The following is a 23,553-nucleotide window of genomic DNA, read 5'->3' as shown; positions in this document are numbered from 1 at the left end:
TGAATTTGTTTAATAAAAATGTCACAGAATAGTGAGTCCAGAGTGTCAGATAGCTTTCATTTGGTCTAACCTACACTCAAAAACCTAAAAACATACGATTGATTATCACTTAAGACAAAGGAAAGCAGTAAATCTGAGAATTTAGGGCATTTTTTCTTGAAGAAAATGACAATTAATTGTTGATTTACAGTTAATTTGGATTAATTTTGACTTAAAATCTTAAGCTCATTCGTTGCCTCGTCGTCTCTTGTTTTTGAATTTATGAATGTCTGAATTATTGACGCAGTGTTCTTTTTCTGTTCTTTTAACTTGAACGTGCGTGTTTGTGTCCTGCAGTCCTTCAAGAGTGTTGCGGAGAAAGACGAAGCCTTCCCAGAGTCTGTCAAGAACCTGATCTCCACCAGCTATGATCCACTTTACAAGTTTCACCAGGGATTCCTCAAAGAGGTGGAGCAGCGTCTGGCACAGTGGTCAGTATCAGTGTGTTCCCATTCAGAAAACTTGGTGTGTAGCAGACATTCACTCATTCTTATAAACCAAGATTATATTTTATGCTTCTTTACAAATGACTTAAGGGGCAATATGTAGTTCTGGAGATGAAATACAAACTCCATAACTGAATAAACAAGCTGTTCTCAGAGGAAAATAAGATCCCCATTTTGAAGCTAGAAAGGTGGCAGGGTCCGCCACATGTAAACACAGTAAATCAGTATAAAGCTGTGTTGTCCTTAAAAAGTCAGTTTGTTTGTTCAGTCATGAAAACCAAGAGAATTTATTTATTTAGTTTAGACGACAAGAATTTTCTCTTCTAGTTAACATTTCTTCTCCCAAAACTACAGACTGAACCATTAAATGACTTAAATTCAGCACAGAAAAGCAGAGACATGATAATCAATTCAGACGCTGATGTGGCTTCTTATAAGAAATTCACTGCAAGACAAAGTCTACAAAGAGTTGAAGGAATTAAAAAGGATTACTGGATGTGAACAAGACAAATCCGCCACAAAAATTAGAAGGATTTTAAGAGCAGATTAGTGTTTACTTGAGTCGTGCCTGTACTTTAACAAGACACAAACAAATGATTTAACTCCACTGTGGTGTTTCTGTATCATGTTGGATAATCACATGCAAACAAACTCGCAAAAACCTTCACAAGAGAAGGACAAATACGTCAATTTGGATTCTGTTTATTCATTTGTTTCATTTAGACGAAAGGGATGATTAGTGGAATAATTGCCATGCCACGATTTTAATCAAGTCACCACATTCCAGTGTAATTAAAAAAAATGCAACCAAGCCTTCATCCGGGTAAATAACGACATGGAGAGACTAATGTGGCTCTGCATGGGAGCTAATGTGCACATGCAAAGCCCTCTTTTCCTCTGATGGGATCCCTGTCTGTGTTATTTCTGTAATGACAGACGGGAGGACACACACACACACGCCCCAATGACTTGCTGGTCGGATGAACGAGATTGTGGGAATCGAGTGGAAGATTTTCCAGTCTCGTGAATCAGAATCACAGCTCTTCTCTGACATCTACTGGTGAATCTGTGTCACTGCAGGTGTAACAAGCTTAGTATATTCTCTCTCTTTCAGGGAGGGACGTTCAAACGCTCATATTAAAGGAGACTATCAACGTATTGGTGACATTCTCCTGAAGAACATCCAGGGTCTGAGGGTAACTACATCCCCCTCTTTTTTATCTTTTGTTGTCTCTGTAAGATTTGGTTCACGGGTGTAGAAGTTATAGATGGTTTGAGTTGTTGATGTTCATCTTGGCTCCTTTCTCTCAATCTTTATTCTTTTGGATCTGCAGCAGCAGACAGTTCACCTCCAGAAACATTCAGAGTGCCTGGTGGAGCTGGAGCGGGCCTGCAGGTATGTGACCGGAGGCCTCCACAGCTAGAAGTGGTCGGGTAGTTAGTGTGATGACAACCAGCGTTGAGGAGAACAACAGTGTAGGGGCGTTTTGAAAGGCAACACTTTGCATCTCCGTTCCTCAGGTCCATTCGGAAGGTGGAGACCGCATGTCGAGACTTCGAGCAGCAGAGAGTTTGCTACCTGCCCTTCAACATCTTCCTCCTCCGGCCTCTGCACCGCCTGCTGCACTACAAGCTCATCCTGGAGAGGCTCTGCAAGCACTACCCACCCACCCACGACGACTTCAGGGACTGCAGAGGTACAGCTCTGCCTTTTTTCTTTATTTTCATCCTCAACCTCTCCTCCCTTGTATGTATTTTTATCTACAGTCATCTTTTCATCTTCCCTTCAGCGGCCCTGGCGGACATTTCAGAGATGGTGGTGCAGCTCCAAGGCACCATGATGAAGATGGAGAACTTCCAGAAGCTTCTAGAGCTGAAGAAAGATCTGACCGGCATCGACATCCTCGTCATCCCCGGGAGGGTATTCCAAATGTCCTCCAATTCGTTCATTTATCTTTATCGGCTTTCTGTCCTCCTCTTGGTCACATATTTGTGTTCAAACTGCAGGAATTTATCAGGCTTGGCTGCCTCAGCAAGCTCTCAGGGAAGGGCCTTCAGCAGAGGATGTTCTTCCTGGTACGACAGTTCAGCTGCTTCTCCCAGACAAAGCTAATATCAGTGATGGCACAAAAATAAATTGTTGATAATATTTCTGTCCTCTGCAGTTCAGCGATTCCTTGATGTACACCAGCCGAGGAATGACGCCGTCCAACCAGTTTAAAGTTCACGGCCAGCTGCCTCTTTACGGCATGACGGTACGTTACATGTCCATGTTCCCCAAGCAACACGTAGGTAGAAAAAGGTGCAATATGTGAGCAGCTAAAAGGCTAATGACAGCAGTACAATACAGTTTTCAGCACTTAGCCCCTTATTTGTTTAGAGGTAGCCTGTTCTTTCAAACTGCACATTTTAATGTATTTCTGTTTCTGTTCTGATTGTTTCCGCAGATCCGAGAGAGCGAGGAGGAGTGGGGAGTCCCTCATTCGTTCACCTTGTTCGGGCAGCGCCAGTCGGTGGTGGTGGCCGCCAGGTAAACACAGACACAGTCCAAGAAAATCACACTTTTAGATAATTATGAAACAATTTTACTAGATACAAGGCCATACATTAAAGGTCCAGTGCGCAGGATGTAGGGGGGTCAATTAACAGAATAGAATGTTTTCAGGAGTCTGTAATAAAATCACCTGACCATTAGAATGAGCCTCTCCCTTCATAGTATTGCCCAGGTGAGACGAGGGGTGGTTACAATCTGCACCCTCACCGCTAGATGCCACGCTGCACCTCTTAAGACTGAACCAGATGAATAAAAGAATTAATAGAAAAGGAAACAAGAACGCAGAATGAAAACTAATTTGTTCCCAAGAATAACACTTTGAAAGTTTAATGCGGGTCGGCTTCATAAAAAATGGATTTCCTCTCCGCAGCACCTCTGCCACAGTTTGGTTGTCCTCTCATTAAAAGTCTCCGTTTGACCTATTTTCTATTCAGCAACTTGTTCACTCATTAAAGTTTTATCAGCGAGGAATTTCAGATCCAATCTCTGACTCATTTTTCTCTGCCTGCGTCCAGCTGTGCGTCAGAGATGGAGCGATGGGTGGAGGACATCCGGATGGCCATCGACCTGGCGGAGCAGAGCAGCAGCCCGAGTGCCGACCTGCTGTCCACCAGCCTCTCTGACAACAGTAAGTCTGTCCTCGACTGTACGTACTGTTGTTCGTGTGATTTAATGTTTGACCAGACTTTTCTACGCCTTCCTGCCGACTTAATCATCTACCACAGTATTCCAGGACTGTCTGGGAATCTGTGCGAACCAAAACGTTGAGTCATAAAAAAAAAAGTCCCACAGGAGAGTTATTTCTAGAAAATGTTTCCACAAGAGATTTGTCACCAGTCGTGGCTTCTCTCAGACTCCAGCTGCGACCTGTTAGCTTCACTGACTGATGTTATTTACTTTTCTTCCTATAAGAGAAATGCATCATTTTTTACCTACAGTCCACATAACCGCACACTTGCATATCAATCCTTCCTCCCTTTCTTTCCCTCTAAAACGACAGATGGCCGCTTTCATCGCCTCATGAATAACCCCGCTTGAATTGTTCCAGGCAGCCTTTCATCATATTTTTTAATGTCACCTGATATATGTAGGTCCAGGCCCCAGCTGTCGCCCCTCTTTCTCATCTTCTTTCTCCTCTCATTCTTAAAACGCCTGTCACGATGTTCAATGAAGCTTCCACCTGGCGACCTTTGCTTTGACGTCTCTATTGTCCCCCCGTTAAAAATCACCCTCTATGTACATTTATAACTCAAACAGTTAAAGAGTATTGGCTTACAAGTAACAACAAAAGGGGGATTTCCTTCTTTTTTCCTTTCATTCTTTTCAGACTGTATTGAAATTGCTTTGATCACCGATTTGCTGCAGCACTTTGTTCCATGTCAAAGATCTGCAGCCATGTTAAAACCCAATCTAGCTGAAGCATCATCAGCCAGTCTTGCATAACACAACAATCCTCAGTATGTTGCAGAGCTCGTTCTTCGAGGCATTAACTTCTCGCAGGAGATGCCAAATGAAAAAAAAACAACCTGTTTGTACCCAGTAATTAGAGCTTAACAAGCTAAATAAACACAGTAAACAAAGTAGAAATATCTAATTACTTGTAAGCTCCCAACCACTGTAACCACAGATGAATATATTGCTCGCTGTTTTAAGATGATTCAAGGTGTCAAAACTGAGTAAAAGGATTTCAGATAAGTTAAACAATGTTGAAATTTAAAAGAAAAAAGAAGTTTATTCTCTCTTTACCATCAGCCGGTTGATAAGTTGGATAAAACCAGCTAAAATGTATTTAACACTCAAAACAAATGGACTGTGACAGAAGTTTATGTTTTCTGGCAACAGCAATATGCAGTTTATGGACAGAATAACACTACATGCACTCGCTTGTGTAGTTAAGGAGGGAATTTAGCTTCACATTTAGCCAGGTGGCTAACTGAACGGGCTTGTCAGTGTGTTTAGCTAACAGTGCGAGCTAACTAACTGAGCTACAGGCTCCACTGATCATTTAAATGATCACATGTAGGCTAACATGCTCAATTAAGAAAAAGGAAATGAGGAAATCGTAAGTCATCATAAAATAACTGAATTTTTAATGTATTTATTCACTTTTTTAGCTTCTTGCCAACTGATTTGAGGTTTCAGGATGAATGTAGAGCTTCATACTTCATGTTACTCTCTGTAATTTTATAGCTAACAGTAGTAAAAATATATATGAATCTATTTTTCTTGGGGTTTTATAAAGGTAACAGTTCCAAATCATTCCATTCTTTGTCTGTCTTGATTTGATTGTAACCATCGACTGCCCGTTGTTCGGCAGAGCTGTCGGAGGACGGTGGAGCAGAGCTGGAGTCGGAGGAGGAGCTCTGCGGCTCGCGCTCGTCCCTGGAGCGCCAGGGTCACCGTGGCAACACCACCGTGCATGTGTGCTGGCATCGCAACACCAGCGTGTCCATGGTGGACTTCAGCGTCGCTGTGGAGGTACCGGACTGCGTTTGACCCTCGTCTCTCCACACATCACTCGTCTGTCTGTTTCTCTTGTAGCTGTGGAGTTTAGTCTGTTTCTGTCCCGTGTGTCCTGGTCGTCTTCTCCACAAAGGACCATTGATTCAATGTCCTTTGTCTTCTCTCATGTCTGTGTTTTTGTCCTCACTTCTTTGACCCTGCCTCTTTCCATTCTCCATCCTCCACTTGTCCGTCAGTCCATGTCTGTCCGTCCACGCTGACATTGCTAGAGGCCAGTAGTCCGGCCAGTGAGTTGTCGAGGCCCCTCAGCAGACTTCAGGGGCCCTGTCTCTCTCTCTGTGGTTTGCTGGTACAGAGCACACAGCCTGTCCTTTAGTGACACCTACTGGAGTAGAGAGGTACTACAAAAGAAAAAAAAACAAAAACTTAATGATCCATGTACAGAAATCCTCCAGAAATTTCAGAGAAACCTAAGCTGATGCATTTGCTTAAAGGATAAATTGAAAGAGCTACATTTCATTGGACTACTGTATATTTAGAAGAGGTGATGCTTTTGTGTCTTTTCTCCTAATTTCTTAAAACCTTGATCTATTTGGCCTCACACATCCTTTGTGTTTCCAGAACCAGCTCTCAGGTAACCTGCTGAGGAAGTTTAAGAACAGTAACGGCTGGCAGAAGCTCTGGGTGGTGTTCACCAACTTCAGCCTCTTCTTCTACAAGTCGCACCAGGTGAGAATAAGGAAGAATGTAATGAGTTGAGAAAGAAAACAAGAGTATTGATTATTAATGATTTCCTGTCCTCGCGGCTCGTCTCCTCTCAGGACGACTACCCTCTGGCCAGCCTCCCCCTGCTGGGCTACTCCGTCACCGTCCCGTCCGAGTCGGAGAACATCCACAAAGACTACGTTTTCAAACTCCACTTTAAATCCCACGTCTACTACTTCAGATCGGAGAGCGAGTACACCTTTGAAAGGTACAGTGACCATTGATCAGTATTTGAAATGCCTTTAGGTATATTTGTTACTTTTAAATTTTGGGAATATTCCATTATTATCAAATTATTGGAAGATGGACACATCTATGTAACCAAATATATAATAACTGTTGTCTTTTCACTTGTTTCCCATCTCCAGGTGGATGGAGGTGATCCGCAGCGCCACCTGCTCCTCCAGCCGCCCGCTGCCGAGCACCAGGAAAGACCTTTACTGATGACCGTGCGCTCTGTCGGCGCTCCGCCTGCCGGGCGAGGATCTGAACGCTAGGCTGCACAAACACCAGAAAAAGACTCTTATTATATTGTAGAATCTCACCGCAGGCGCTCGATTGATTCCACGCTAATTAATACCTCTGAACGGCTGATTCAGACACTCTCAGAGGTCCTCCTCCCACGTCACCTCAACCCTCTTATTACACACTTTCTGCACCACTGGTGTCTGATTAGAGACGCATAGTTTTCCTTTTTTCTGCGTCTTCCTGGCAGTGTTTTTTTTTTTCTTTTCACTTCGAGCGTTGTTCACATGCACACATGAGGATTTAATTTTTCACCCCGATGACGTATCATGTTTACAGTACAGAGGATTTTTATCTGTGATACACCTGAAAGAAATACCAGAAGTATTTTGGGGGACACTGAAGCATGAGTTTTGCGCACCATGTGGTATGTTTCTCTGGTGGATATTCCTGCGTGAGGATGATAAAACGTGTAAATAAAAATGTTTGAAATCAGGATTTTAATCTAACGTAGAAGGACAAATGTGTGCATGTGAACATACAGACTTTGTCCGACAATCTAAATAAAATAAGATGAATTAAATGTGACGCCAGTTAAAGAAACACATCCATCATTTTCCTTTTTATAAGACGACCTTTTGTACAGTACTTTGATACACTGTGAAATGTTCTTTGTCTTTGTTTGTTTTCCTCTTTACAAAAAGGCTTTTAAATTACTTCCAAACTGCTTCCAATGCCAACAGAGATTTCACTGGTCCGTTTGCCAAATACCTTTCTCTTCTGTATTCCTCCAGCTCTCTGGATTTTAACTATTCTGAATAAAGATGAAAGAAAAGATTGTGTTCATATGGAGAAAAAAAAAAGAGAGACATCAATTTTGGGTCCCATTTTTCATTTTCAATCACAAACAAACTTGTCTTATATCTGATGAACAATATTTGCAGGCCAGGGCGTCTCTGCAGCTGTAAAGTGCTTTATTATAATGCTGTTTGTCACATTTTACCTTTTTATCTAAGAACACCAGAAAGCAAACCACAGATAACAAAACACAACAAGCCTGATTATCTGGTTTAATGGCTTCGGTCTATAAAATGTCAGAAAAAATGACAGCGTTATAAGGTGTAACTAACCATACAGGAGAAAAAAGGATTGATGCCCTTTATTTGAAACTATACTCTCAGCGAGACGAGTCACATATTGATCACTATGATTATTATTACTAAAAATATAAAGTGTGTGAAAGTCACATTGGTAGGTTGTGTGGTTATGTCCATGTGTTTCTTTTAAAAAAACAAACTAAGAAACATTGTACTTGTGCTCCACTGATCAAACAGAAGATACTACATGATAAAAATCATCAGGTGAAACTCATTAAAGGGACAGTTCACCCCCAAAATTACATATTTTTCCAGGAACTATTTTCTGTCTCTATCAACACGCCAAAAGTGAACATGCAGCCTTGGAAGCAGGTCAACTTAGTGTTCATGTGCATCATGTTGGAGTGTGGGAACAACATTTCCCAGTTGTAAAAACAGCGTGATGGATAAACACACATTTGTGAGTTTCTCCTCAACTGAGCTGTAATGTTAGCATTCTCGGTTAGCTATGGCAGCTAGCCTCTCTTCCATGACTTGAGCAGGATTCCTTCTGCTCAGTGATACAGAAAGAAAATAATTCCGACATGAAACTGCTCACTACAATGTCTGTGGGTTTTCTCGAATAAACAGTTCACCATTTCTAAAAAGAGACACCTTTTTTTTTGTCTCCTGAGGGCCACAAGACGAGCCCTACCAGGTTCCATTACATTCCAGTGAGCGCGCATCTCTACAGCTGATATCTGCAAAACTCTGCAACTCATATCAAAACAATCCAGATGTAAATAGCACTACAGTTTAGAGGAAAAATATCTTTTTGATTTCAGGGTGGACTGCCCCTTTAAAGATACAGTACAGTGAAAGTGAAGTAGGACCACGACAGCAGCTTCCTATGCCTCCAAGTACGAAATCAAAAAAATTATGACATCCCCGACGATTAACAGGAAGATTTAAGTATGAAGTCGCTCCACCGACACCTAGCGGAGCTGTTTCATATGGAGGTAGAAGACTTTCACATTTGCAGGATTCTTATTCTGGCACATGACACCTGTCTCGTGCTTCTCTGGTCACGTACTCCAGCCCGTGCTCTCCATACGAGTCGTAGCTCTCGTAGCAGGGCAGCGAGGGCCAGTCTGGCCCGTACGTGGTCGTGTTGTAGACAAATGCCTCCGTGATGCTTCCCGCTGCCGGCCTCTCCCCTCCCTCTGCCTCCCCCGCCCACTCCATAACCTCCAGCTTGACCAGAACCCGCTGGTACATGGTGGGAATGCTCTCTAAGGCGTCCAGGTATTTCAGCATCTGGTCGTCCACTTTGTAGATCTCGCCCCGGACGAGGTGACCCTGGCCGGGGAGGTTGAGGAGGAAGGGGATGTTGTACTCGGTGGTGATGATCAGAGGGTATCTCTGGGTGGTGCGGGCCGAGGCGAGGAACTCCGCCCTGCCGTTGGCGCTGTCAAACATGCGGTAGTTGTTGGGCTGCCCTTTCTTCAGGGTGCCGTAGACGAAGACACGAGCCATGCGGAGGGAGGAGGAGCACATGCGCACCTGCGAGACGAAGCAAAGGTTGAAGCGTTGAAGTCACGGCAGTGTTTCACAATGATTTAACTGAGATGCCATTTCAACTTATCTGGATTTGTTGCTGATTGTATTTGTTGCTTAAGTTTGTCATCACATTTTTGCGCCTATTCTGTTTTTTTTATTTGTGCTCTGGACATGACTGAAAATGTGGGCTGAACAAAAATACAGTCAAAACTTGTTTCCCCCCTCTTGTGTACTTTTTAAAATATTTAAATTAAATTTAAACATGCTCCTTCTCCCCTCATCACTTTTTTATTTATAAAACAGTATAATACATTTTATAATCCCACCTATTTACATGTGAACAATAGTCTCCCTGTCTGTGCGACCTTTGAACCATCTCTGACTGAAGCTCTTTGGACTTCAGTACATGATGTTCAATAATTAATTCACTGTCAGTTATAATCTCTAATCTCTATGTTGTCCTTTAAACAACACTTTGTTCATTCAGTTTAATAAAAATCACATCAGATTTTTCTCTTCAGATCAAAATGTCTCATCCCCCCAAAAAAATACATAATGCACCTTTACGTAAAAACAAATAACTCTTTGTAGAAATACTCGATTACAAGTCCTGTACTCAAAACATTACTTACGTACTAAAAGTAACATGCATTATATCATTTTATTCCTATATGTTTGTCTCCCTTTAATGTCACAGCTGATGTTTATTTGAATACATTTACTTGCTTCCGGGTTGCCTAATACGTCATCAGTTGTCACTGGTAACATTCTGTAAACAATAATCTGAATCTGTAAAGCGCCCGAATAGATGTAGTGGAATAAAAATTTAAAAAAGGAAGAAGTGCGACAGTTGTCTGTAAGTTTCCATAAAGTACAAACACTCAATTAAAGTACGGAGCACCTTAAAGTGTACTTATTTACGTTACTTTCCAGCACTGCTGACAGCTCCATGAACGCACCACAGTGACCCTGCAGTCGGCATTAACTCTGCAGAATGAGTTCATTATCATATACATATATTCAGTTTATGAAATGGCGTATAAACAGATGATATACACGTTAAATTCGCCGACACGAACCGATTTAAAAAACGTAAACTGCACATTAAACACGGCAGGTGACATTTTGTTCGCCACCAGCGGAACACTCCCGCGTTATTTCACCTGAAAACGACCGAGGAGGAGTTGAGTCTCACCGGGAGTCTGCTGGAGGTGATGTTCCGCAGGTGGTTACTTTAAAACACACGGTGCACAGATTTGAAGCCCACTGCTGATCCAACCAGTCTGCTGGAAGCCGAGTGTGAGCTGGTCATGCGCAGTGGAAACTAAGGAAGCCCGTTGGAAGACACAAGATGGCGTCAAACTGACGAGGAAAAGAAACTAAAGTTAGCAAATCTGTAGTAGAGTAATTACATTGTTATATATATATATATATATATATATATATATATATATATATATATATATATATATATATATATATATATATATATATATATATATATCACTGTTCAGAACATTTTTGTTTGTATTTATTTTCTGACTTTATTTTAAACAAAGCTTTTGAGCTGCATTTTGTGAATAAAAGCTGCAATTTTCGTTAGATATTGTTATATTATACATAATATAGTCTCATATCCATACTGATATCATAATCAGCATAATGATAATCATAATAATGATGATAACAATAATGATAATGGAGAAATGGCACTCATCTCAGACCCACAAGAGACTCACTAGTAAACAACACACACACACACACACACACACACACACACACACACACACACACACAAAACACTCATTTAACAAACAAGTTCGGAAATTAAGAGTTATAGCCAGAGTGTTCACCGGGCCGGGAGGAAAACGACCAAATAATATTATTAATTCATAAAGTAATACAGTAATCACCTCATAATCCCAAATTCCAAGTAAGTCATTCCAGTTTTAATTAGTTAGGCATGCTGAGGGAGGAAAACAAACACATATTCAATAATTAATCATCTATTATAAAAGGGAGATCTGCAGCACCCGGCACCATTAAAAAACACTTAACATAACAAATCTAACAAGGCTGCGAAACAATAATCAGTCATACCGGAGGCAAAACATTAAACAGAACTACAGTGAAGGCTTCAGACGTCACCAATTTAATACCTTGGCAAATTGGTGCCAAAAGGACAACGGCCTCATTACTGTCCACACAGCCAGCTTCAATTACCACACTGGAATCCCAGTAAACAAATAAAGATTATTACTGTGGCGTCCTGATCTCGTCAAACATCGAGCTGAAGTCGTCTGGAGAGGAGGAAACGTCTCCTCTGACAGACTCTGTTAAACACACACATCCTTCATCCTCTGACTGCACTCTCACCTGTGAGCGCCTCCTCAGGTCGGCCGGGACAATAACTCTGCTCGGCGATTAAAGTTCATCCATCTTTGTCTTAACGGACAATTAACATTTCGGCTATAATGGGAGGAAAAAAACTTAGAGGCTACAAATATTTCATATAATTAAACAAACAGCCAACAAACAAACAGTCCTAAATAACGGCATACACTGCAAAAAGTCATTCATACTAAATAAATTATTATTGGTTGTACATCCCATTGTCCACAAGAGGCGCTCTCACAGAAGTGGACGACGCTGATTTGTCGGGCACGCAAGATGACGTAAGCACGTCCGCAGCCTAGCAGCAGAAAAGACGGCGTAAACAAAGCAGGCTGCAACTGGTGAGCTAACGCTAAGTAGCTTCATGTTTCGCGAGTAAAACGCGCACTGTGGCTGTATTCGGCTCCATTTAATAAACAGTTTTAGTTGACGGGTGAGGACGGCTTCCGTTTGCGTGGTCACAGACTCACTACATGTGCCGGGACTCGAACTAAGCGAGTTAACAAGTTGTCGTTTTTTCCGCTAGCTGAGTTAGCTTTAGCCAATTATATTAGATAACGGGACATAACGGGGTTGTGTATTTCTGAAAATCGATGTCATGAAGAGTAACGTTTGATGGTGACACGTGATAACGGCGCCGGTAACGCGGACCACTCCAAATGCTGCCAACATCGATGCTGTCATGAGTTAGCTCGCTATGTAGCTAATTTAGGACGAGGAGTCTGTTAGTTGTGTGAACGGGGTCGGATGGTGGCGTGAGGCTCCTGGCTGGATGGACACTTGATTGCAGTCATCTGGACTCGGACTGCGATGTTTAGCCTGATGGCGAATTGCTGCAACTGGCTGAAACGCTGGCAAGAGCCCGCAAGGTAAGTTGGGTCACATTATTAAGTAAACATCCTCCATCTTTATGCGCTCACATCAGATTGTTTCAGAAGTTTGGAAGAATGGCTTGACATCTGATAAACACCCTGATTTGAGCAGTTCATTACATCATCAGCATATTGAAACTGCACTGACAGATCAGACTGACAGTTCAGTGGATTTTGTCCAAAATAATCTCGCTTTATAATGTCCAAGATCCCTTTTTTGTCAAATTCTGCCTGTGTCTAATCACCATCTGAAGTGACTGATGTGCTAATTAGATAGTGAAACACCATGGCTTTATTACAAATATCATTAGGGCTAATAATGATTAGTTGCTTAATCATCAAGTTGATTGGCAGAAAGATAAACGATTTTGATTGTCAGATTAGTTTCTGATTCAGTCATCTGTCATGCAAGAAAAACTCTTCTGTGAGGATGTGCTGCTTCTCATATGGGTAAAGCACACATACAGTAACCTCATTTATACCAAATGACATGTAGATAAAAAAAAAAACAAACAAAAAAACAAACAAACAGAAATTAAGGCACAAGAATCCTAGGGAAAATAATCAATCACTGGTGTCCATCTCCTTTTGAAATGGGCTTTATACATTTACATATTTTAATAGTCTTTGGTTGCAATTTTGGCATTCAAGTGACTTATTTCTAGTACAATGTGCCCTTTGCAACCTGTCCTGCAAGTACAGATTTTTTTCGTTATCAATTGACCTGATGATTTTCATTGGGATTTTCATTAATGCTCCAGGGTGCAGCTATTCAAAATCTCCCAATTGGGATCAACCATTTGCATCTGAGTGCCTAAAATTGAGTTATAACAACTAAAGTTATCGCATTTCTTTTGTTGTGTGCTGGAAGAAGAAACACATGCATTTGCACTTTCATTCCTGTTTACAACCATTTATATAATGAGTTTAGAAAAGTAAGTCTGGATATTGTTATGTCTATAAAATGATTAAAATTGCTCAGAAAAGTTCTCAGAGTGATGTCTTCAGATTGCTTCTTTTGACCAACTAAGAGTCCAAAACCCAAAGGCTCTTGATTTACTAACATAAATGACAAAGAAAAGCAGCAAATTCTTACATTTAAGAAGCTAGAACCGGTAAATGTTTGACATTTTTGCTTAAAAAATTACTCAAAACGCCAAATCGATTCTCAAAATAGTTGCCATTTAATTAGGTTTTAGATCAATTTATAGATTAACAGACTAATGGACAGTTGTATATGTGACTGAATACACGGTGAAGCAGCAGGAGCAGCAAAATGTAATTGTGAGTCATAGCTTAGGCCACGTGCTAACCGTGAGGCACCTGATCCTTCAGACTTAGTCAGAAATCCTCACCTAATCCTGCAGCCAGGTCTGTTAAGTGGGCCTCTTCCTTTTTGATGTGTCGTTGTTGTGAGCGGGTTTATGGCAGGGAGCAGCACAAAGGGTTATGGGATAGTGTACCAGGGGCCACAGACGGTGTCTCACCTTCCTCGAGCTTTACATCATCAGGGCATGAAGGCCGGCTTGCTGGAGAGGACGGTTAGATGGATAGTGAGGTTGATGTCATTTCGGCGCAAGTGTCAAAGTTAAGTATGCATGCTGGAGACAGACGGGCTGTGTTTATGTTTATGATCTAGCTCTTTGGATTCAGTTCTTTGTGTTGTTTTATATTTTGCATTTTGATAATTTTCTTGCTAGACAGTATGTTAATGCCTGAAGCCATCATGTCAAACTTGACATCAGTAATGACATCTTGCACCATAGTAGAGAGCCTACTTTTATAATCGGTGAATCATTTTGGTCAAGCAGAAATCTCAGATGTTTGGATTAGTGTCAGGATTTGCTGCTTTTCTTTTGTTTGCCCTGAGGATACACAGTTTTTGTTAAACATGTATATTGACTAATCCTGACAACACTGTGTAGTAGGGATGTAAATGAGTGATCATTAATTGATTAATCACTGTTAAGAATGTAACTGACTAAACAGTATTAACTGTAAATTAACAGTCAGAGATTAAAAACACAGTGTCTAGGTAGAAATGACAAATACTTAATACTTAATAAAAGATATTTTAACAAAACAATGTCATAATATACAAACTGATAATATTACATTAAAGTCATTTAGTTGCCTCCATACAGGTTGGATTTTGTGATGCCAGTTGTTGAAGAGCGACAGATGATGGCTCTTAAATCAAAATCAAGTTCTTATTTTGCATTATTTAGTTTGTCATGCAGTTGGCTTGTTGTTCACTTTATCTGTTCCTCTGCTTTGATATGTTGTCTACTCTGATATTGCATCAAATGTGGATCATGTCGGTGGTTAAAACAAATTCCTAATGGAAAAAAAAACATCCAACATAATACAATATTGATGATTAACTGATAATTGATCGTTAAGGTGGCTGGCTATCATTAAAAGAACTGCTCAAAATTATACAGTATCTGTATAAAAGCGTTGAAACATGTAAACAGTGAGCAGAACACAGAAAAATCATCAATACGCCTTAATTATGAGACTAACCATTGTGCCAGTGCTGCCATCAGCTAATCCACCGTCTCTGTGTCTTGTTTTTGTTTCGTGTTAGCCGACCCACGTCACTGCTGCTGACTCACTCGGTCCACCGTGTGCAGATTTCTGATTGCGTTGGTCATTCAGATTATTAATTGGCTTATCTGTGCCCCCAAATGCGTCATGAGAGATAATGCCAGCTAATGTCGCTCGGGCACTGCACATTTGGTATGCAGGGCATCAGATGGCGTCTTTGTTTGCGCGTGTTCACGTTTTTTTCTTCTCTTACCCAACAGGAAAGTGACTCTGGTTATGGTGGGACTGGATAATGCAGGGAAGACAGCCACAGTACGAGGAATCCAAGGAGGTTAGAGCTGTTTGTTATGAATGTTAATAATGTATATTTAGTTTTGCACATTTTTCTTGTTTTATAACGGTCTTTGTTAATAATAGAGCGGTTGAGTTTGTAAACCTTGTTTTCTGTCTCTGAATAAAGTGCCTCATTTACTGTTGTTTACTATTTATCGTCATGTATATTTTACATCAAACTGCCTGCTGCATTCATATTTCATCACTGCTGACACATTTTAAAAAACACAACAACACAGCAGCGTCTTTGCTGACACTGTTTCAAACTTTCTTTGCTCATTTTTTCTTGTTTTTTTTTTGCAGACAATCCGCAGGACGTGGCGCCCACAGTGGGCTTCTCCAAGGTCGACCTGAAGCAGGGCAAGTTTGAGGTGACCATCTTTGACCTGGGTGGCGGGAAAAGGATCCGGGGCATCTGGAAGAACTACTACTCCGAGTCGCACGGCGTGGTGTTCGTGGTGGACTCCAGCGACGTCCAGAGGATCCAGGAGACACGGGAGACCATGGCCGAGGTCTTGCAGCACCCGCGCATCGCAGGGAAACCAGTGCTAGTGTGAGTGGAGGAACACAATGCTCGACCAAGGCCAAAAAGAAAATCAATGTTTTCTACATCTTTCTATAGTGTTCCTTTTATACTCCCAAATATAACCTACTGTGTGAAAGTGTCTTATTAAACAAACCAATCAAATCTTCATCCTTAAAAATAGAGTCACAAGAGTTGTGAAGAAATCCAAATATAGAGACCAACAACCCACTTTTATCAGTTGAAAAGCACCAGATATTTGGCCGACTTCATAACAGTTCGAATTCTGTGCAAAGCAAAAAAAAAAAACAAACAAACATCATCTGTTACATGGAAGTATACAAAAGTTGAAAGCACGGAGGTTTGAAAGAAGATCACAGAGAAATTAGCCGGCCTAGAAAGTCCTTGGTTCAATTTGTTGATGAGTACGTGCACTGCAGTTTGATTCCGGCAGGCGTCTGCTTCAATCACTAATCAGGACACAAAGCAGGTTGAGGCACGGAGGCTTTATTGTATTTCCGCAGGTATGCATGCATATGTCTTCTAATCAACAAGACACAATCAGGGCAGGGACGCATTTTCATAAGATTTCCATATGATTTCCAGCTACTGCAACTATGCACCTCGCAAACTTCTTGAGACTTGCACATATTTTACCTTCTCCTTTTCAGGTGGTTGTCCCTGGAGCTATTCTGTCTTTCTCTGAGGAGAGGAATTGCAGTTTTTTCAAAGCTTTTATCCCTCTCTGCTTTCAGGCTTGCTAACAAACAGGACCAGGATGGAGCGCTGGCTGAAGCAGACATCATTGAGAACCTGTCCTTAGAGAAGCTCGTCAACGAGAACAAGTGTCTTTGTCAGATCGTGAGTGTTTGTGCACCTGTTGCTGAATGGCTTACGAATGACATGAAGGGCCTTGGGTTACCAAAGATACCAAGATAGCTGCTTTCATCCAAAGTATCTCGCCCCCCAAAAAGTTTATGTCTCTGAATGTTTGTTTCTGCCCCAGGAGCCATGCTCTGCCGTCCTAGGCTACGGCAAAAAGGTCGACAAGTCCATCAAGAAGGGCCTGAAGTGGCTCCTCAACAACATCGCCAAAGACTACGAGGCCATCACTGAGCGCGTGCAGAAAGACACGGCCGAGCAGCGTGCCCAGGAGGAGCAGGACAAGAAGGAGAGGGCGGAGAGAGTGCGGCGGATACGAGAGGAGAGGTGAGGGTAAATTTAACAAATTAGATCAAGTTTCAATAATGCAGTACAGAAATGCCAAGACGGATGAGGAAAGGAATGTGTGTTGGGGAAAGATAAAGGAGAGAGAGGACGGTCGGGAGTGGAATGGTAAATGAAGCAAGTGACGAGTGTAAATGTCAAAATGCCAAAGATGGCGACGCGTGCTGTCTCTGTGCCAGCACAAAGATCGAAAGAAATGAATTTAACTTTGCTCTCATGCCGTAAAAATAGATTTATTCAAAGGGGGGAAAAAACCTGACAAAACACACGGCACAATCACATTTTCTTAACTGTGTCATCACACTTAAAGGTTAACATCTCACTCTGTCCACAGAGATCGGCAGGAGCGAGAAGAGGCCGAACGCGAGGGCAGGCAGGTCCAGGAAGACGGGGCCGATGATGCCGACATGCCGAGCCCCTTCCAGCCAATCAGCAACGTGATCTCTGAGGTGTGCGAGATTGCATGAGGCTTCTAGGTAGAGTGGAACTTTTGATACATATTCTAAAGCTCACTTTTGGCTTTCAGAATGAGGATAAAGAGAAGGAGAGGAGGAGGCAAAGAGAGTTGGAGGAGGCCCGGACCAAAAGCCCGAAGACGGACGCTGATCACGATGACGAGGAGTATGAGGAGGACAACGACGAAGAGCCAGACGACACGAGACAAACGCCGGAAAATGGCAGCACAGGTGAGCGATCGAGCCGTCGAACTTCAACTTGTCTAGCCGATAATCGTTCACAGTTTTATGGCTGGGTGTGGCTAAAACCCTGTGATTTCAAGCACCACATTTCAAAATGTTCTTTCTTCTAAGATATATTTATTTAAAAGTTCCATAAAAATGATTATCTATGTAGATGTGAGAACACCTTTTACAGAGTCTTTCCTCGCAGCTCCTGCTTTGGCTATGCACCGTATGGGGATAAAAGTCAGAGCTTGTAGATAAAAAGAAACAAGTTATTAAGTCTGTTTTTTATTTTGAAAGCAAATGATTAAACAACGCCTGGAGACTGCCAGACACATTTGTTTGAGATATATCAAAATTGAAAAGGAGCCTTTCTACATTTCTCCTCTTTTTCTTCACCAGGCTCAGCACTGAATATCTGATAGATAAAGATAATTACACATGAAGAAGATAATGAAGTGACAAATTAGGGGATGAAAAGATGGCAGCAGTTCAGATTTTGAAATGAACATCTGGGTTCTCTGCACACTGAATACAGGCTTATTTAAGAAATTGTCCGTGTGCTTATTTAAGTCACAACGGGAGGCGAGCAAGACAAAAAGAAGACAAGGAAGCTGCACCTGAAGAGGAAGCACAGGGTGGACCCTCTGAGGACGGAGGACGGGCCGGCAGAGAGCCCCACCCCTCCACCTCCACCAGGTCAGTCTGAGCACAAGTGTCGCTTCACTCACGTTTTCCTGTTCATCCTACTTTTTCCCTCAGTTGTCCCAGAAATAACATCAGTGGTAATCGAGCTAAAGTAATTGAACTCTGCAGGCCGCTTAACCATGGGAGAAGCACAAAATCAATGAAAAATGATGAAATAATCACAATCTGACCTAAATTGATGGTGACTTTCTTATGTATACGCAACAAGCAATATTGATGTCATCTCCATATATTGCATGATAGGTAGATATTGTGATAAGTTTTGCTAATAGAAACTCAGCTTTAGCAGCTGCTGCTTTACAATAACATTGTTCTCTCCCTTAACAAGTGGGAGGCTTGTGTTTGTTTTGTTCTGACCCAGTTCTTTTGTGACAATGAATGTGTTTTTGTTGCTGAATGTCTTGATCATGACTTATAAAGGAGAGAGATAAATCAGATTCTACTTTCCCTTTTGAAGAGGGAAACTTTTGTTTCACTTGGACTTTTCCACATTTGTCCTCACCAGTCTTTCTTTATTCCTTTTTGTAGTTGGATGGGCGACACCCAAAGTTTCTAGGCTGCCAAAACTAGAGCCACTCGGAGACTCGAGACATTCTGGTAAAGCCGCCTGTGATGCCCGGTTCCTCTTCATCCGTCCTTGTTAACCACTCACCATTCAATTTCATGCACTCTGTCCTTTTTTTTGTTCTAATCGTCTTTTCACTTTCTCACTAACATGTGTGCACTAACTGTCACGGCGCTGATTCAGTGTTTCCTCTGTGCTTGTGTTTTTCTTTTCTCATCCTTAAAAAAAAAATAAAATACAGCGGGCCGACTGTAAACTGCAGCACTGTGTTGTTTTTTCCCGAGGTTTGTTTGTCTCGCAGCAGCGGTGCTAAACGTGTCAGTGTGCTGTTGCAGAGGAAACGCTGAACTCTGTCTGCCTTCAGATGTGTGTTGACTGTTAATTAGCGTCCCACATCGCCGTCTCTCTCTCTCTCCTCCTACATCTCACCAGGCATATGTTTGAGTGTGTGTGGATCCAGCCATCTTTAATCGACTCAAAGGCTTGCCTGTGTGTTCATCCACCTCGTGTTCTTTAGAAATGGTGCTCTATTTGACTGTGTTTATTTTCCAGGAGGCGATGGATGTAGTTTGCTAACGTAGTCGCCCTTCTTTTTTCTTCTTGTTCATCCCCTTCCACAGAGTTTTACAAGAAGCCTCTCCCACCTCTCGCCAACAGGCCGCGGCCTAACGGTGACACTCACGACGTCATCTTTTAACCTCCCTCTTTCCGATTGAGCTCCTCCAATCACCCCCCTCCTTTTTTTTTTTTTTTTGCTTTCTGTCTCAAGCGAGCGGCGTGTAGACAGACGGCCGAGCGCAGAGGCGGCGATTGGAAGTCGCGGGGAACACAGGAGCAGCATGGGAAACGGGGTCCTGCTCGGAAGCTGTTGCATTCACAAACTGACGCAGTTCCGGTGTGATTGCTCAAACCTGCCTGACCTGATTAAAGTCGGGGCTCTTCTCAAGAAACGCACATTTTGTGCTGAACTGAAACTTTATTTTTTATTGTTAATGTCAGTGTTAGACGACTGAAACGCTTTTAATTGACAAAGAATGTAAATATGTCAGTTTTAACCTGTTTGTCTGTTACTGAAGAATGGATTTGTACACACGCCGTCATTAAAAAAAGAGACCATATTTTATATATGTATATGATAGGCGAGGTCCGAAGTGGCTTCACGCAGCCGAGTGCTTTAAATTGGACCTTTTTTAAAAGTTGTAAACACTTCCCAAAATGAGGATTAATCACATGGTGGTGGGGTGTCATTTTCTACACTACGCTGTAATGTAAAAAGTAAAGTGTCACACTACATCACGAGTGTAAATTGGTCGGTTTAATTAATGAATGTCTCGACATTTTCCACTTAAATACTGTAAATGTTTTTATGCCCATGAAAAGGAAAAAAAGGATCTGTTTGTAATTTGTCAAATCTTTTTATTTATTGTTCAAAGAAGAGAGGTATATTTGTCTTTATTTGTCTACAGGGCTACAGATTTTTTACCCATTCCGCTGTTTACACTGTGTATCTGTTGTTTTAAAGTGATATTTCTCTTGAGGCGAGAATCGGCCCCCAGACTTGGCAGCCTCTCAGGTGGCCCTGAGGTGGTTGTTGTTCCAGCTTTTTCTCGCTCAGTCCTCTGCACCCAGTTCCTCTTTGAAAACAGCTAAAATTGAATCTCAAAAAAGCACAAATCAGGAAAAGAAGAAACCTTCCGACGAACACTCCTTTCCCTGTTGCCCCACTTAAGTTCCCATATTGGAAGAGTTTGCAGTAGGACGATGAGGGAGGGGAAAGCATCTTTACACCGACACCTGGAACAGCCAGTTTTGGGTCAGAACACATGAGAGTAGCAAAAGTTAGCGCATGAAATATCACTTTAAAAGTACAACGTTCAAATCTATAGTACAACACTCACTTCTTAATAAGCTAGATGTTTGGAAAACATATTTTTTCTACCCAGTTTGAATTTTATAACCGCACAATAAAAGATGTTTTAAATATATTCTCCATTGTTTGTTTGTTTTGTTTTGTTTTTTCACTTCCCACATTACGAGCAGCTGCCACCAAATCGGAAATGTTTGTGTTTTGTTTTATTTTTGGCTCGACGTGAACATCAGTGGGGCTCATCTCCCAGCACCTGCTCTGGAATACACCTGTGTCTGTTAGTCACTGCTCATGTTTATTCAGTGCTTTTGCTAATGGATCTTAGACAGTCGCTGTAATATTGTCACGTCTGCTAATATGAGGACTAAGGTGACAATCACTGCCCTACTATAGTAACTGAATGTAGCCTTTAAATGTATGCTTTATCTTGTTTAAATTCTAGAGGAGTCTAGAACACAACCAAAGCACTTTGTAGCCTTTTTACTTCAATTTATTTTTAGTACCGTAGTTACTGCAGTTTGCCTAACGCTGTGTGAAATCTATTGGTGAGTGTGCGAAGGGGAAATATGGAGGACAGGACATAAATACATTTGTTGAGAAATCACAACTTTAATAAAATGGAAACGCATATAAATATGGGAATTAAAGCTCTAGTCTGTATCTATTTGGTTATATTTGCTAAAATTGTCATTATGATTTGACAGTAGAATAAGATGCAGGTCAGCAGTCTGTGGCTCCACCCAGTGGCTGTACTTTGATTTGCAGGAATCCGCCTCTCCAGGATCAACACAACCAATCAGAGCCAAGGGGCGTGTCTGAGAGGTGTCAGTCACTCTCATGCATGTCCTGCCGTCAGCCCTCCTCACGCAGGCGCAGTGTCTGCTCTCACCTGGTCAGTTAAGGTCAAGTTTAAGCCCAAACTGTAAACAGTGGCAGAGAATGGATGACAACAGTGCTGAAACATGCCCCACCATTGCCCACGTCAAAGGGAGGAAATAAGACGAAGAAAAGCAGTGTAAAAACAAAGAATTGGACCGAGCCAGAGAGAAAACTAGGAGAAATATCGGAGCGGTTGGCCACCATGATAGGACAGGTAAGGACCCCAGCTTTATGTTTCATTTCATGTTTTAACCACAAGGCTATAGTGGCAGTGGTTACAGTAATACATGTGCAGTAGCATATATGGCCCTACAATGTTGCAGTCGAGCTACGTAGCTTGTTGGTAAATATAGCTTATTAGCTTGTATGCTAACTCCGTTGTTTAGCTTTGTCTTCATGGCTACTGGTTAGCAAAAGTGTCTTTCAAGTGACCGTGACGTTATAATAATGTTAGTTAGTGTTCAGTATGCTCTGAAGTGATTGAATTGGTCTAGAGAAGTAACGCTCAGGCTTCAGAAAGGCAGCCTGGCAAAAAATGTTTCGCAGGGTAACAATTGCCTGCTAACAACTGCGATGTGAGGAATATTGTTTGTTACCTTGGTTACTATAGTGACTCTGCATGAGGCGCTCATTATTGTAATTTAGTTGTTTTGGTCAGAAATGGGCTTATTTTGAAGGAGGGACCTGGGAGCTCATTCAAATATTCTGGCTTTTTAAAAAACAAAAACAAAACCTCCAGACTGCAGCCTTAATACAAAGGTTAAAAAATGATTAACTCCTACGTTATTCTTGAAAATATTTTTGATGCAGTAAATGGTATACTATCTTATTTTTTATTCCTGCCCTCCATGGAATCGCTTAAATGAAACATATGCTCATTTTCAGTTTCATGATGTTGGGTTATTAATAGAGAACGCATCAATTTTCTCACACTGTCTAGAACTGCAGCTCCTGTCGCTTTAAAAATTACCCAGTCTCCCTCTGGGAGACACGCCTGAGACAGCACTGCTAACAGCAACTGAGCAACTCTGCTTAATCAGTTTTTACATGTCAAACTAGCTGCTCAGCATGAATTACGTGAATATGTCATATGGTGATGTAGTGTGATGTCACAGAGTCACAGAATTAAAGGCTGGACTACTGACGAGGCGTTTGAGGAGCAGTGTTTTCTGTGGGAGAGAGGAGCTTCTGTTGGTGCAGACTTTTACTTTTTTAATTCTTTTACATGCAGAGGAGCAAATGTAACACACAGAAGTAAACAGGTCTCCTTTAATTAACTGACTTCCTGCACAAAGTGTCAGAATAGAAATATGAAAAATAATCAGCGATGAAACGGCATAAACAGGGACTTGAACTCCATGCAACAACTTGAACTATCCGACAAATTGACTTTCCTGAAAGGGGAACAGATGAGAAGATCCATTCACATTTGCATTTGTTAATGAACTGAGCTCTTAATATATTCCTTCTCAAGCGACTGCTCAGGAAAACCGCTCAAAATATGTGATCATTTGAAAAGAGATTGCTGACAATTTGCATCTTTTTAACCTTCTTGCAGCTCTTCGGCTGGTGGAACAACTCTACAGG

The 23,553-nt window shown here is 41.7% G+C and overlaps 4 protein-coding genes across 12 annotated transcripts in view; 3 read left to right on the top strand and 1 right to left on the bottom strand.

The window, feature by feature from the left end:
- Positions 1-7,607, top strand: part of LOC119015553 (FERM, ARHGEF and pleckstrin domain-containing protein 1-like) — a 77,927-nt gene extending 70,320 nt beyond the window's left edge. Inside the window, exons 18-30 of the mRNA XM_037091636.1 lie at positions 337-470; positions 1,600-1,681; positions 1,820-1,881; positions 2,007-2,182; positions 2,276-2,406; positions 2,493-2,561; positions 2,651-2,740; positions 2,933-3,015; positions 3,555-3,667; positions 5,357-5,517; positions 6,124-6,231; positions 6,324-6,475; positions 6,636-7,607. Of these exons, the coding sequence (XP_036947531.1) occupies positions 337-470; positions 1,600-1,681; positions 1,820-1,881; positions 2,007-2,182; positions 2,276-2,406; positions 2,493-2,561; positions 2,651-2,740; positions 2,933-3,015; positions 3,555-3,667; positions 5,357-5,517; positions 6,124-6,231; positions 6,324-6,475; positions 6,636-6,711 (1,437 nt within the window). The 3' untranslated portion in view covers positions 6,712-7,607. The remainder of the gene's footprint in view (positions 1-336; positions 471-1,599; positions 1,682-1,819; positions 1,882-2,006; positions 2,183-2,275; positions 2,407-2,492; positions 2,562-2,650; positions 2,741-2,932; positions 3,016-3,554; positions 3,668-5,356; positions 5,518-6,123; positions 6,232-6,323; positions 6,476-6,635) is intronic.
- Positions 7,608-7,788: 181 nt separating this feature from the next.
- LOC119015556 (gamma-glutamylaminecyclotransferase-like) lies at positions 7,789-11,858 on the bottom strand. 6 transcript variants are annotated; one of them, XM_037091643.1, is made up of 4 exons: positions 11,745-11,762; positions 11,282-11,334; positions 10,564-10,730; positions 7,789-9,371 (listed from the first exon to the last, which is right to left on the bottom strand). In XM_037091643.1, exon 4 carries the CDS (start codon positions 9,363-9,365, stop codon positions 8,856-8,858), a length of 510 nt encoding a protein of 169 aa, XP_036947538.1. In that variant the 5' UTR covers positions 9,366-9,371; positions 10,564-10,730; positions 11,282-11,334; positions 11,745-11,762; the 3' UTR covers positions 7,789-8,855. The 6 variants fall into 6 exon arrangements, with proteins under 6 accessions (XP_036947538.1, XP_036947537.1, XP_036947540.1 ...); XM_037091642.1 differs by lacking the exon at positions 11,745-11,762 and adding an exon at positions 11,528-11,708; XM_037091645.1 differs by lacking the exon at positions 11,282-11,334 and having other exon boundaries at positions 11,745-11,858.
- A 197-nt stretch (positions 11,859-12,055) lies between these two features.
- Positions 12,056-21,205, top strand: arl13b (ADP-ribosylation factor-like 13b). 3 transcript variants are annotated; one of them, XM_037091639.1, is made up of 10 exons: positions 12,056-12,631; positions 15,445-15,515; positions 15,821-16,070; positions 16,796-16,901; positions 17,047-17,249; positions 17,602-17,716; positions 17,794-17,953; positions 18,521-18,646; positions 19,184-19,252; positions 19,990-21,205. In XM_037091639.1, the coding sequence occupies exons 1-10, from the start codon at positions 12,573-12,575 to the stop codon at positions 20,001-20,003; spliced, it is 1,173 nt and encodes a 390-aa protein (XP_036947534.1). In that variant the 5' UTR covers positions 12,056-12,572; the 3' UTR covers positions 20,004-21,205. The 3 variants fall into 3 exon arrangements, with proteins under 3 accessions (XP_036947534.1, XP_036947533.1, XP_036947535.1); XM_037091638.1 differs by lacking the exon at positions 19,990-21,205 and adding an exon at positions 19,841-19,983; XM_037091640.1 differs by lacking the exon at positions 19,184-19,252.
- Positions 21,206-21,905: 700 nt separating this feature from the next.
- LOC119015499 (neural cell adhesion molecule 2-like) overlaps positions 21,906-23,553 on the top strand; it is a 499,946-nt gene continuing 498,298 nt past the window's right edge. For both annotated transcript variants that reach the window (XM_037091536.1, XM_037091539.1), the window contains exon 1: positions 21,906-22,180. The gene's annotated coding sequence lies outside the window, so the exon portion shown is untranslated. The remainder of the gene's footprint in view (positions 22,181-23,553) is intronic.

The sequence above is a fragment of the Acanthopagrus latus genome, chromosome 24, assembly GCF_904848185.1.
Source record: "Acanthopagrus latus isolate v.2019 chromosome 24, fAcaLat1.1, whole genome shotgun sequence".
Taxonomy (NCBI): Eukaryota; Metazoa; Chordata; class Actinopteri; order Spariformes; family Sparidae; genus Acanthopagrus; species Acanthopagrus latus.
This window is presented reverse-complemented; position numbering and strand designations above follow the sequence as displayed.